Source organism: Molossus molossus, unplaced genomic scaffold (assembly GCF_014108415.1).
Source record: "Molossus molossus isolate mMolMol1 unplaced genomic scaffold, mMolMol1.p scaffold_m16_p_4, whole genome shotgun sequence".
NCBI classification, from domain to species: Eukaryota; Metazoa; Chordata; class Mammalia; order Chiroptera; family Molossidae; genus Molossus; species Molossus molossus.
The window spans coordinates 26,565,997-26,580,665 of NW_023425377.1; the positions used below are offsets into that span (position 1 = coordinate 26,565,997).

General features: G+C 51.9%; 1 protein-coding gene across 1 annotated transcript; it reads right to left on the reverse strand.

Annotated features, from left to right (window-relative positions):
- Positions 1 to 1,074: 1,074 nt before the first annotated feature.
- POU4F3 (POU class 4 homeobox 3) lies at positions 1,075 to 2,550 on the reverse strand. The gene is made up of 2 exons (XM_036241693.1): positions 2,349 to 2,550; positions 1,075 to 2,036 (listed from the first exon to the last, which is right to left on the reverse strand). The coding sequence occupies exons 1-2, from the start codon at positions 2,466 to 2,468 to the stop codon at positions 1,140 to 1,142; spliced, it is 1,017 nt and encodes a 338-aa protein (XP_036097586.1). The 5' UTR covers positions 2,469 to 2,550; the 3' UTR covers positions 1,075 to 1,139.
- Between the last annotated feature and the right edge of the window lie 12,119 nt (positions 2,551 to 14,669).

The following is a 14,669-nucleotide window of genomic DNA, read 5'->3' on the forward strand; positions in this document are numbered from 1 at the left end:
AATGAAACCAAAGATCACACAGCAACACGCAAATTATATGAAGCAACGAAAGCTAAAGTGTGATGGGGCTAGAGGGAGTGAGGTGAGAAGGATCCAGGCCGGTGGTCTGGCCCCTCTTTTCCACCCAAAACTATAAGTGAATCTCCACTGAGAGGCACCCATATAAGGGAGATGGAAAGAAGCGATGTTAAATAAATAATAGGAAACAACGATGTTAACAATAACAATAAAAGAGCGACGAGGTTAGATGTGTTGGAAGGACTTGCATATAATTTGGAGAAGTTTCAATTGCTTTCGAGCAGCCGCTTCTACAGTGCTCTGGGAGTCTTGCTGGATTAGTGAACTTGGGATCCGAGAGTTCTCAGTCCTTTCGGAACGCGACCAATCCCTGGCTCTCCAGCAGGCGGTAATTACCAGCAGATGGTAGAGGATGGACCAAACCAGGTGTCCGCTGTTGCTTGCAAATAGCTGAGCGATCCCAGCCATGTGGGCCCTTTTCTGGAGTCCGACCTACGTGGAGAACCGATCGGAGCCAGCAACTCCCCGCACAATTTCCCTGAACTAATCCATGCTACCTTAGAGAATTTACAGCAAACCAAAGAATGAGATCGATAAAATTTAGGTAAGGAAGGGAGTATAAGGTTATCCTTTGGAAACATACATGATTTTATATACTCTAAATAAATCTCCAGTACATGTTTGTGCCCCAGTTAGACTTTGCATTATTATTTATCACTTCCTTCCCATCCCTTCATTCCTTGCCTAATCGCGCTTAGCAGAGTGGCTCCTTCGCCTCTGAGTCGTGTGGTCCGGCCAATTCACTACCCCCTGCGTTTGGGCTCCTGCCCTGAGGTTGCGCAGGCCAGCGCGCTAGGGAGATTTTCAGCACCACGGACAGCACAAGTCCCTCCAGGCCTGCCCTTCAAGACTTTTTCCTTAGCGCCAAAACTTTTCTGGTGGGAATAGAATGGAGAAAAGAAAAAGAGAAGGCCGGGAGACAGCCAGGTGGGATAAAGGGGAAAGTCTGTGGCTTCGGGGAAGAGACCCTGACCTGACAGAAAACGTCTTGGAATCCCCCATAACCGTCCCCCCAGGACGTACACATATTTCCCGGCCCCGGATGCTGTGCCCCGCCATAGTCAGTGGACAGCCGAGTACTTCATTCGTTTCTGTTTCTGTCTCTGGTTGCAGAACCAGACCCTCACCACGTTCTTTTTAAGGTCCAGTTTCTCCGCGATGGCCGCTATTTTCTCAGATGAGGGCCGCGGCTGAATGGCGAAGTAGGCCTCAAGTGAGCGCTTCTCTGGCGCCGCGATGGACGTGCGTTTGCGCTTCCGTTCGCTGCCGTTGAAGAGCTCCGGCTTGCTGTTTTTCTCTCGGTAGGCGGCCTCGGCTTCCTCCAGCCAGGCCTGGAGCACTGGCTTGAGCGCGATCATGTTGTTGTGCGAGAGAGTGAGAGACTCGAACCTGCAGATGGTGCTCTGGCTGAGCGAGCCTACGCCCGGGATCTTGAGGTTGGCTAGAGCCGCGCCCACGTCCGCCTGAGTTACCCCCAGCTTGATGCGCCGCTGTTTGAAGCGCTCCGCGAAGGCCTCCAGCTCTCGTGGGTCCGACTCCACGTCACTGAGGCAGGCGGGCATGGCGCTGTGAGGCGCCACGGCGTGTGGATGGCTCATGCCCATGGCCTGGTGCAGGTGGCCCATGGCGCCCAGGTGGTGCGGGTGGATCTGCGCCGGCATCACCGAGTGCTCCGGAGCGCCCAAGCCGCTGACGCTCAGCGTGGGCGAGATATGCTCTAGCAGGTCGCCCTCGAGGCCCTGGTGCACCGCGTGGTGCGGGTGCGAGGTGAGCGCGGCCGGGTGGGAGATGGGCACGGTGGACGAAGTGGACGTGCAGGGCACGCTACTCATGGTATGGTAGGTGGCGTCGGGCTTGAACGGATGGTTCTTGCCGTGGGAGACGATATCCACCGCCGCCAGAGCTTCGGCGCGTGCCAGCAGGCTCTCATCAAAGCTTCCAAATATATTACCCTGCAGCTGCAAGCGAGAAGGCGCACAGCAGGGTCAGTGGGGAATACTGTCAACTCAGGATTAAAACACATTTTCAAGCAACCGAGATGCCTCTCCTCAAAGCCCAGGTCATAAAAATTAATACGGAGACTGAGGCTCTGCTTGAACAGACGTGTGGATCAGAGACATGAATGAGAGAGAGCGCGCGGGGAGAAAGCGCGGGGGAGACAAGAGAGGGGTTCAGACAGCGGCGATTGTTCTGGGCGACATGAAAAAAACATGAAGCAAGTGCCTGTCAAAAAATGTGCCTTAGAGCGGTAATTATGCTCCACTACGTACCTGCGGGGCTGGGAGACAGACTCGGCGCATGGCCTCGGAGCCGGAGTGCAGGCTGGAGAATTTGGGTTCTTGAAGCACCGGGTGCATGCCGAAAGGCTGCTTGGTGTTCATGGTCATCATCTTCGCGCGCCTGGCAGGGAGGCAGCGAGGGACATGAATCAGGCTCGTCTCGCTCGCTCGCCGCGCTCCAAGTGAGCGCCGCTCAGCGCCCGCGCTCCCCTCGCCCTCTCGCTCGCTGCCTCCCCTCTCCCCCACCTGCTTCTTCACTCATCTTACAAGCAGCCTGCCAGGAAGGGCCCGGGAGCGCGCAGGCGTGCTCACGCGCCGGGGACTCGCAGGGGCCGCCCGGGAGGCAAGGCCAGGCAGCAGCTCTCTGCGCGCCTCTCTGCGCCCGCCACGGCCGCCCGGGCCACGGCATTTATACCCGGGCCCGAGCCTCTCCCGGTCTGCCCCGCCCCGCCTGGATGCAGCCCTGCCGACCTTCCGGATTCTTTCTTCTTCGCGTGAACTCCCCCACCACCCCAAAAGTCCCAAACCTCTCCGTCCGGTCCCAACTCGCGCTGCCTAGATCCAAGGGCAGCCCGGGGCTGGGCAGGACCCAGAAGCTGACCCTACTCCAACTCTCTACCCCCCCCCCCCACACACACACACACGCACACACACACTCCTTGTCGGACCGGCTGCCGCCAAACTGCCCATTTCCAGGGCGCTCCTGGCCCCACGCCCGAGCCGTCCACTAGAGTCCAGACCCAGGGCTCAGTGAAGAGGCGCCGCTAAGCACCCAAGCGGGCTCCGGGAGGAGTGAGGGGCTGCCATAACGAGCCCCAGGCGACCCCCATTCCCTAACTGCCAAGCGTTGTTGAGGTGGGGGAAGTAACTGCCTGCCCAGTCCAGGAGGCCTGTGGCTTCCTCCCCACGCTTGCCTTTCTTGCCTTTGCTTAAGACAACTTGGCTCCTTCCCCGTCTCCTCCACCCGCCAGTATTTTTTTTTAGAAGAGTGAGTTCAGAACTGCTGGGCCGCTAGTGCTAAGGAGCCCCAAATCCCGAAACAATAGCTACCGTGTTTGAGCTCCTGATGTGTGCTAGGCAACTTAGAGAGTTAACTCGTGGAGTCATCACACCCTATGGAGTAGGTACTGTTATTTTATAGATAAGGAAAACAAGGGTCAGAGGGTTACGCGATTGGCCCAAGACAACATGGCTGGTTGGGAACAGCCATTCATTCACTTGCTCCTCCCGTTATCCATCCCGCAAATATTTCCTCGTGGCCTACTGTGTGCCAGGCGCCAACGCTGGACTTCCCAGGGTCTTAACCACCTAACTACTTTGTCTTCCTTCCCGAGTTTTGGAACCGAAGTGCTCCGGGGTTAGTACTGCCCTGCCTCCCCTCTGCTCTCATCCCCTCTCCTTCCCTCCTCTCCTCTCCTTTCCCTGCGCTAGTAAACATCGTGAATAATGGATGGGGAATCCTGGGACTGTGGCCGCGCCGCCCTCAAGAGAGAGCAAAACCAGGTTCAGAGAGAAGCCCTCAGCGCCCAGCTGAGCCCGCGTCGCGGAGGCCGCCGCCTCCACCCGAGCAGAGGCCTTGGGGGTTTCAAAGATCTGCCCAGCTTGCGGGCTGAGCCTCGTGCGCCGCGGGGGAAGGAGGGAGGCGGGTTTCTCAGATGTCACGTGGTGGGGGTTGGGGTGTTGGAGGGGGCCACCTGGGCACCTAAAAGGAGGGCCTGCCTAGATCCCGGCTTGGCGTTCTCGGGTCTCGCCCACCCTTCTCCGCGTCGGAGCCCTTGCCGGGGTTCTGCCCTGTAACTGTGTAAAAGGACTCAGCCCGGGTGCGGGAGATCATGCAAAGCCCTTCTGCTAAACCTCTCTGAGCCTCAGTTACCTGGGCTCTATAATGGGAATTGCACTAGTGTTTACCTTCTTCGGTTCCGCGAAGACGTTTTGAGCTAAAGTCGAAAGGAAAGCATTGAGCACGGACCCGTAGTGTTCAGTAAACCTCCTCAATAAACCTCCTCACAAGCTGGTGCTTTGGGGCACTGGCCCTGCCTCAGAATCAAAACGTACCTCCGCCCCTTGCTGACTGGGAGGCCATGAGCCATTTCAAGGTCTTTACTACAGTTTCCTCATCTGTTAAATGGAGGTTACAGTTTCTCCTCTACTGATGGTTGTGAGTGGTACACTGACATAAGCATTTGGCATAGTGCCTGGCACACTGAAATCATGAAATAAGCCCTGGCCAGTTCTGCTCAGCGGTTAGAGCATCGACCTGCGGTCCAGAGAGACCCAGGTTCAGTTCCCTCTTAGGGCTAGTACTTTGGTTGCAGTTTGTCCCTGGCCCTGGTTGGGTCGTGAGGGTGGCAGCCACTCGATGTGTCCCTTTCACGTCGCTGTTTCTCTCTCTCTCTCTCTTCCTCCCACTCTGTCTGAACAAAAAATGAAAAAATGTCCTTGGGTGAGGATAAAAGAAAGAAAGAAATCATGGAATAAGTGTTCCTCTCTTCTTCTTCCTTCAATTTAAAGAGAAAGCACTTGGGAGTGGGAGTGGGAGTGGCCTGGGTCATCTCCCTGGAAAATGCTTGGTCTGCAGGTGCAAACTGGACCCCAGGTCTCCTCCATTCATTCAGCACCTGCTAGGTGCCAGACCTCCTGCAGAGGGGCTGAGACACCACTATGGATCAGACTCCTTGCCCACCCTCTAAAGTCCACCACAGAGCCCTGGCCGGTTTGGCTCAGCGGTTAGAGCGTCGACCTGCGGTCAGGAGAGACCCGGGTTCGGTTCCCGCTGAGGGCACGTACTTCGGTTGCAGTTTGTCCCCGGCCCTGGTTGGTCGTGCGGGTGGCAGCCACTCGATGTGTCCCTTCACATCGATGTTTCTCTCTCTCTCTCCCTTCCTCTCTCTCCCTCCCACTCTATGAAAAAAAAAAAAAAAAGTCCACCACAGAAAATTGACTGGAAACTTGCATCGCAGTGGAGGGAGGTAGCTTCATGCATAAGGCACAGAATAAGGCTGGTGGGATTCTTGAAATAGAGAATATGCGCCAGAACTGTGGGCCTCAGGAGACCTGGGCTTTGGACAGCATTCTTAAACTAGGTCTGTCCCAGAAGGAGAGGCCTGGACTGGATGACTGCTAAGTGCTTCGGCTCTAGCAAAAGACTATCATTCTGGTTAATTTAAGTGAAACACATTTTGAGCAAATCAGAGCTTCTCTCCAGGGACACTCAACTCCCAACAAGCTGAATGCAGTGTTATTTTATCACTCACCAGCATTTCGGACCATTCATTCTTGTTTTCTGCCCAAAGCCAAAAGAGGAAAGGATATTGCATCCTCCAAGAAGCGGAATCTGGAACTAGCCTGGCCCCAGATCCTTGAGACCCACACTAATCCTTAATACCTTAGTTGTCTGTGACGCTGAACCTCCAGAAACAAAGGGAAAGGCCCAACCACATCCATTCTTCTCTGCTTTGTCTGGGAGATACTAGCCTGGGTTGAGGTCAGGCAGGGGTCAACAATAGAGCAAAACCAACTGGGCCCCTTAGGCCTCCAGTGCTAACCTTCAGCTCCTCAGTCTCCGCTCCAGCATCCCAAGGCATCAGGATCACAAATCAAAACCCAAGCTTGCATCTGGCAACCCGTGTTCCCTGGGTCTTTCCCATTCTTCCTTGTAAAAAGGTCTACTAGCAGCTCTAGGTGGCCACAGTAGGGTGACACCCATCCTTATGGACCAGTCTTCCTGAGAAGGCCCTGGAGATAACCAACTGGATAAGAAAGGAGGGAAAGACCATACAGAAAGCAATGGGAAGGAGAGCCTTCGAATACAGTTGACAACATTCTCTACACTTTACAGGATTTGAACATTTAAATTTTGTTAGGAGCAAGTCCAGTGAAATAAATTAGCTGGGTGTGTAAACGGGAAGATTGGGACTGTGATAAGCTGGAGAACACATGCCCCGACTCTTGCCTTAAATGAATGAACGTTTATTTTGTTAATCCTCACCCGAGGATATTTTTCCATTGATTTTTAGAGAGAGTGAAAGGGAGGGAGGGAGAGAGGAGCATCAATGTGAGAGAGACACATTGATTGGTTGCCTCCCTCATGACCCCGACTGGGGCTGGGGATGGAACCTTCAACCCTTCGGTCCTCGGGCCAACACTTTGCTGAGCCAAACCGACCAGGGCTGAATGAATTAATTTAATTAATCATAATTAAATTACAATAATTGCCCACTGATTTCTATGAGCACACATGCACACACACATACACACACACACACACACATCGTATAAACCAAACAAAATCTGTCTGAGGGTCCAAGTAAAAACCACATGGGCAAGTGACACTAAGGGGGCATTTTCTTCATTCTACAATCATTTCAAAATACCTATGGGTCTTGTGATCGATTCTGTATAAGTTCCGCTCGCTAACCGATTGCGCCACTGGAACTCCAATTGTGATCGATTCTGTAGCTATAGTGCACACTGTTTCAGGGGCTGAGTCTAGTGAGGACATAACATTGCCACATGTAAGTTGAAATCGGGACGTAATGCACGATGTCCTAGGGAAGGACTAGTCCTGCAGGGGTGCTGGGGCAGGGAGCAAAGGCATTTTCCTGTGGGTCAGTGGTTTTCAACTTTAGTGTGAGTGGGAATCATCTGCAGCCTCTTAAAATACAGCATCACAGGACCACAGAGATTCTGACCGCAAGGACTAAGGTGACTTTTAACAGACATCCATGATTCATACGCAGGTGATCTGTACTCAAAGAGACAGTTTTCCTTCTCTGAGTTTTTTGCATTGTTCTCTATTATCCCTTAAGAACGTGCTATTTTGTTGTCTCTGCTCCTTGAAAGACCCTGGGATTTCTTTGAGGATGAGTCTTATCAGGCCCTGTGTCTCATTAAGAAGCTTAATATAAAATTTGTGTTAAATGAATGCAGGCATGAATAATGTCGCCCCTCCCCCCAGGATTCTGACCTATGCTGGTCTTGACAACAAGAAGAGTCCTTCTGGAGTGGTTTCTGAATGCCAAGCTCTGGGCTATGTGGGTTAGAAGTATTGTACACTGAATCCCCACATCATTCCAGTGAGGATGATAATATTATTTCCATTTTACAGATGAGAAAACGGAGGCCCAGAGAGAGTGAACTGCCCAAGGCCACACAGTGAAGCATGGTAGACTGAGCACTGGAACCCAGGTTTATCTTAACTGACATCCTGGGCTAGCCCCAGTTTCAAGGCCCCGAAGCTCAGGAGCTAAGGAAGTGGGATGAGCCTGGTTTTACTTCTCTCCCACAAGGCAAAGCCTGGCTTTCAGGGGCTCACAGGCTGGCCCTGCTCCAGGCTTGCTTCCGGAGGTGATCGCTTGGAGAAGCCAGCAACGACCCCCTCCCACCTTCGTCCCTGGCCAAGCTCCACCCCCAAGAGTTGGGGAGAGGGAAGAGGGGTGGAATGGGAGATGGCCTGATAGGACAGCCGAACTCAAGATGCCATCGCGGGGAGGCAGCTGGCGAGGCTGCCTGGCCAGGTGTTCGCAGCCGCCCGCCTCGCCTTCCTCTCCCTTTCTCTCATCTCCTTTCACAAACTTCTCACATGTACCGGCCGCCTGCGCAGCTGCTGTAGGACTCGCCTGTCGGCCGCTCGCCTTGCATTGTCTGCAAGGACCCAGACGATCCGAGATGCCCAGAGGGACTCAGGGGCCCGAGGCCCAGCATCCATAGGGGATAGGCACGCGCCAGGAGCCCTCCCCTCCCTTGGGGTCCCCACCGAGGACAGAACACAAGCTCTCAAGCAGTAGGGCTCCAGGCAGGCCCCTGACCCCATCCAGCCTCAGTTTTCTCATCTAAAAAATGAAGGCACAGAGCCAAGAGAACTCCAAGAGCCCCTCTCCATCACACCTATTCACTGAACACATTTATTGAGCACCTACTATGTGGCAGCCGCTATGTTAGGAAATAGGAATTCAGCTGCAAAAAAGACAGCAGACACCCCCTACTCACACTTACCCCCTACCCACCCTACTCGCTACAACGCACCCTCTCAAATGATGCTTGAGCAGGTGAGCAATAAAAACATTAAAAAAAAAAGATCCCCTCCAGTAGTGAGAGCTGCTAAAGAAAAAATAAACCAGGGTGATGGAAGAGAGAATCTGTGGATAGAAAAGGAAGAAGTGACCTTTGAGCTAAAGCCTTAGGGATAACATTGAAGACAAGGGGAGCAATACGTGTGAACGCCCTGGGGTGGGAGCATGTGTGGGGTAGTCTGGGAAGAGCAGAAAGGCTAGAGGGGTGGGAGTGTGGTGAGGGGGCTTGGATGTGGGAGATGATAACGTCAAAAGGCAGGCCTTGGGATTTGCGGGGGTGGGGTATTGTTCCGTGGAGAGTGGGAGCCACCAGCGAGTTTAACCAAGGCTGTGATGGCATGTGAGGTCTGTTTCTGGTGGCTGCTTGGGTTGCCGTGGTCCAGAGTGGACGAGAGTAACCCTAAGTGTTCTGGGTTTAGTCTACTGCTTCATGGAGGATCGAGGTCAATAGTTTGGATTTGAGGGTCCATTGCCCAGAAGATGTCCCAATAACCTCCCACAGTTAGTGCTTCGCTTTTTCATACCCCCCCCCACTCTCAATGTGGCCCCCCACCTTGTCTTCATCTTTGAGCTCCAGACTTCAGAATACCTGTGTCAGCAGCATGGCCAGCTCTGTGCTTATCCTCAAGAATCTGGCCTCAATAAATGCAGGGTCCTTTTTCTGACACATGAGGACTGGTTTTACCTTCTTCTGCTCCAGTTCATAGGCATCTTAGAGTTCAAAGTCATAAAGGAATCCCTAGGTGGCCTAGTTGGCTGTCATCTCTTCTAGGGCCAAAGGACCAGGCCATTTCTCTTACCCAGCCAGTTTGGTTGGGAAGCGGCAGATAGGGGTGGTGGGCAGAGCACGGGAAGTCTGGATTCAAACATGGACATGGAGCTAACCTGCTTAAGTGACCCTGGACAAGTCACTTGGGGGCTCTGGGCCTCAGTTTCCTCATTCCTACAAGGCAGACAAGCTCCCCGGGCCCTCTCAGTGTGGGTATGCCAAGGTTCTAAGTGTAGATCTTGGGAAAATGGTAAGGGCCAAATCTACCAGCCTAAATGGAAACCAAGTTCTGACGGTTCTGCAGGGGGCTCTGTTGCTGTGTGTGTTCATCAACTGCTTGCTGAGTGCTTCCTTTGTGCCAGGCACACGCCGGGGTCTGAAGATACAAGAACAAACAAGGGCTTCGTGGGTGCTGCTTCCAGAAGGTGAGAGTCTGTGTTGTCATTTTCGGTCTTCACAATAAGTCCCTAGAAGCGAACATTATCCCTCCATCTTTTCTTTACAGACAGATAAGGAAACTGAGGCTCAGAGAGGTGCTGTAACTTGTCTGCCAATGCACAGCTCTTGTTTCTTGAGCTCTTCCTCTGCCTGGCTCTGTGCACCCTTACAGCTACCCTACCCACGAAGTAGGTACTACACTGCCTGTGTCACAGATGGAGCGCTGAGGCTCAGAGAAGTTAAGTGTGTTCCTTGAGGCCACACAGGAATAATTGGCAGGGATAGGATTTGAACTGAGGTCTGCTGCTGGAGACCACAGACCCCCCCCCCAACACACACCCCAGGCAGCCCGCAGGAAAAGGGGGTGAAACTTCCTGCCACCTGTTCACTCCCCCAATAAGCTCTGGAGCAACAAAGGGAAATGCAGCCATTAACCAGCCTCTAAATTTAAAAAACAATGAAAAAAAAACAAGAAGAAAAAGAAAGGTAGGAAAGAAAAAGAGAGAGGGAAAACAAGGAAGGCTTTGCTCCCATCAGGGGGGGAAATCGGCGTCTTGTCGCCTAGCTCCATGCCCTGATTTATGATAAAAAATTTAGAGGAAATCATTTATATTTTAAAGGATCTAAATAGCTGCATGAAAGTTTTATCTAAAGTGCCACTGTATTTATAGGCAGTTCTTCCATGCTGGAGGTAATTAATAGATGTATAAATCGCAGGGCTCCGGGCTCTCCTGCCCGCAGGGCTGGATGGCGCGGGCCTGGGCTCTCGGGGACCTTTCGGGAAGGGGCGGCAGCAGCGGAGAGACCCGCACCGCACCCCCTCCCTCTCCAGCCGCCACCCCGCCCCAGCGCTGTGGTTTGTGAAGCCTTTTCTGGGACCCCGGAGATTACTCATATTAGGCTAGTGGACGCAGCTGAACCCGAGCTGTGGTTCCCGGCTGCCCACTTTCTAGTGTCTTTCCAGAAAGGTCAAGAGAGAGCCAGAGAGGCGGCACCGGCCCTCTTTCCTGCCCCAAGCCAGCAGCAGGGAATTTACCACCCCGCCCTGGCCGGCTAGAACGCGTCCTCACAAATGAAATCCGGGGCTCCCTCCCTCCTCCACCCCAACGTAGCCAAACTCCCTTTTCTCTCTGCGCCCCTGCTTACGTGCCCAAGCCGGGCGCTTGTTTTGGAAAAGGAACCGATTGAGAGGCCGGCAGATCTTGGCTTACTTTAATTAAAGCTGTGAAATATTGATGGTTTTGGCTCTGTCTGTGGCCACCACACCTTACAGGCAGGGAGAGAAGCCCAGGGATGAACAAGTTGAGGAAGGCCAGATGGTTTCCTTTCAGAAACAGCCCTACAGACCTACAGAGGTGTCACTGCCTGAGATCATCACCCATCCCTAAATAATTAATGGGTCTCCTGAATTTGCAAAGGAAAAAAAAAAAAAATCTACCAAACTGGAAATAACTGTGAGGACTCATTGGGTTTGAACCTTTGGAAAGGAGGAGAGGGTGTGCTTACCTCGTGGGCCGAGGGTGGACAGAATGCAGCTACCTTGGCCAGCTTCCGTCGCTGGGTCCCTGCAGCAGGGTCATGTCGAGAGCTTTGTGTCAGTATCTAGGGCAGAGAGGTCCTTCCCCATCCAAGCACACTTCTTTCTCTTCCTTGGGAGACCAAAGAGGGGCATTTCTTAGGAGAAACTATCCAGCTCCCTTTTCAAAGCTCTTTAATTTCCCAGGCTCTGATAATGTGCCACCAAAAAGTGGGTTTCAAAGAAACTTACATGGTCCCCTATTTACTTACCATTAAATTTGAGCTGGAGGATAAAAGTGTGTGTGTGTGTGTGTGTGTGTGTGTGTGTGTGTGTTTAACTTGTCCCGTGGCCCCAAACACAGCCCTACAGATAGAGTTGCCATCCTAGGACATCAGGATACTTTGACCTAGTGGGTTCATTTACGGGACCTGGAGGGGGAATGATGTTGGTGCTGTTGGGGGTGGTGGTGGAGACATTATTCCCTGAGATCCATGCCTTCTGTCTGGTCCATCCCATTTGGGTGAACTGGGGTAAAAGATTATTTCCGCTTTTGACACAAATTTGACCTTGCCATGGACATATTTTAATACATTAGTCCAGAAGAATTTTACAGACAGTGACTTCTCTTTACCAAAAATCATCACTTAACAAATAGAACAAAATACTTTAAATAATACTACCCTTGGCCAGCTGGTGTAGCTCAGTGGATTGAACATCCTCCCATGGACTGAGAGGTCCTGGTTCGATTCCCCAACAGGGCAGATGTCCAAGTTGTGGGCTTGATCCCCTGTAGGGGGCGTGCAGGAGGCAGCCCATGGATGTTTCTCTCTCACATTGATGTTTCTATCTCTCTCTCTCAAAAATCAATAAAAACAAAAGTTTAAAAAAAATAAATAAATAAACAACACTACCCTGTTCCATTTCTTCCCATGTATATTGATCTATAATTATTATACTTACCAAACAATTTTTAAAATATAACAAATAGGACATGAAGGTCTGGCCCAATCATTGGGTTCAGCACTCAAGTTCTCTCTATAGAGAAGCTAGAAGTTTCTCTCCTGCCTTTTCAGACACTTTTTCTTTCCGTGAGAAGGGCAGTTCCTTTCCTCTGCTCTCGCATCCTGCTTCCCAAGCAGTGGAGAGAGTTTTCATGCGTTTGCAACAGGTCTGGTGGTAAACAGGACCTGGAAGTGAATGTCACATCCCGAGAGGCTGCAAGGTATGGTAGGTGGCGACTCTGTTCCATTTCATTTCACATTTATAACCTCCTTTTTCTCCAAAGAGCATGTTACACACAATGGGCCCGTTCCAGTGCAGGAGAAATGACTGCATCCTTTGTGAATGAGCGGGAAGTCTTCCAGGTGGTGAGCCTTTGATAACTGCTGTGAATGAGGAGGGGTCTGTGACAGGGGATGACCAGAGGGCTTGGGGGAATCAGAGAAGCCTTCTCTGAGTTGCTGAGACCCAAATGAGGAGAAGGACCCAGCCATATGACAATCTCTGGGAAGAGAGAATAGTTAGATGCTGTTCTCCAAACTGGGAACCAGTTTGCGTGTTCAAAGACCAAGAACAAGACTACTGTGTCTGGAGCCAATGAGACGAGAGGAAATTCAGGGGATGAGTTTGGAGAGGTGGAGAGATCAAATAGGACCTTATAAATCCTGGTAAGAAACTAGTGCTTTATTCCAAGTGCAATGAAGGTTTTAAACAGGAAAGTGATTTTTTTTTTTATCCTCACCCGAGGATATTTTTCCATTTTTTTGTACAGATAGAGTGGGAGGGAGAGAGAGGAAGGAAGAGAGAGAGAGAGAGAAACATCGACGTGAAGGGACACATCGAGTGGCTGCCACCCGCACGACCAAACAGGGCCGGGGACTGAACCCGGGTCTCTCCGGACCGCAGGCTGATGCTCTAACCACTGAGCCAAACTGGCCAGGGCAGGAAAGTGATATTTTGATAAAAGTCTCATAAAAGGGGACACAACCTAGGTTGGAGACAGGCTGTTGGCAGGGAGGTTTTTCAGAAAAAAGTGATACTCTTGCTGTTCCTTCTGGCTAGAATGCTCTTCCCCCAGAGTCCCGCTCACCCTGACACTTCCTTCAGGGGTCACCTTAGGTGTCAGTGAAGCCGTCCTGGACCATATAAATGTCAACTACCTCGCCACCACCCCCATTTCCTGTGCCCCTCTTCTGCTTTATTTGTCCCCATAACACTCATCATCTTACATACCTTATAGTTGTTTTTCACTTATTTATTAGTTTCTTGTCTATTTTGCTCATGGAATGTGAGTGTGACAAAGGCAGGGACTTGGTTTTAGTGACTTCTATACACCCAGCATCACCGACACTGTCTGGAGCTCAGTGAATATGTGTGGCGTGAGAGGATGAACCTGGGCTGGGCTCTGACATCTGAGTGACACTGCCTGTGCTATTGATTTGGCATATATTTTGAAAAGGTTAGCTCTGTCTGCATCTCCTCATTCAGACCCCCCTGTGTGTGGTCTTGGAAGGTATCCAAGGTGAGTGTCCAATGTGGGCATCAACCTCACCTCGTACCATGTTCCCCATCATTCCGCTCTCGTCCCAAACGTGCTAAGCCCATTCCCATCTCAGAACCTTTGCCCTCCGGTTCCCCTGTCTAGAATTTTCTTCCCTCATTTCTTCATCTGCTGGCTCTTTCTTGTCTTTCAGTTCTTAGCTCAAATGTCACCTCACCGGAGAGGACTTCCCTGGCCTTCCCTGACTCCCCAATCAAAACTATTTCCATCCACCCTGCCCCCATCAGTCACGTTCTATCCCATTACCACATTCTAATTTTTCTACCTCGTACTCATCCCTATTTGAAAATGACTTGTTCTCAGCCTGCGGTCCTGAGAGACCCGGGTTCGGTTCCCGCTAAGGGCGCGTACTTCGGTTGCAGTTTGTTCCCGGCCCTGGTTGGTCGTGCGGTGGCAGCCACTCGATGTGTTCTTTTTTTTTTTTTTATCCTCACTCGAGGACATTTTTCCATTCTTTGTACAGATAGAGTGGGAGGGAGAGAGAGGAAGAGATAGAGAGAAACATCGACGTGAAGGGACACATCGAGTGGCTGCCACCGCACGACCAACCAGGGCCGGGAACAAACTGCAACCGAAGTACGCGCCCTTAGCGGGAACCGAACCCGGGTCTCCCAGGACCGCAGGTCGATGCTCTAACCGCTGAGCCAAACCGGCCAGGGCAAAAAATGACTTGTTCTTTTACTGGCTTATGTGGTTCTCACCCAGGTGCTTTCACTAGAATGTAAGCTCCATGAGAGCAGACCAGGTCCTCCTTGCTTCCGGTGGAGTGGCCAGTGCCTAGGCAGGAGGTGCTCCCAACGTGTGCTGAATGGATGCGTAAATGACTACATAAGCCAGGCAAGGAGGCTGGCCTGGAGCCGCAGGGCAAGTGATTGGCACTGCCCAGGAAATCCAATTCCCAGGTCCCTCCTCCCCTTTGGGCCACATCGCCTTCCCGATGTATGTGGGAAAAGAT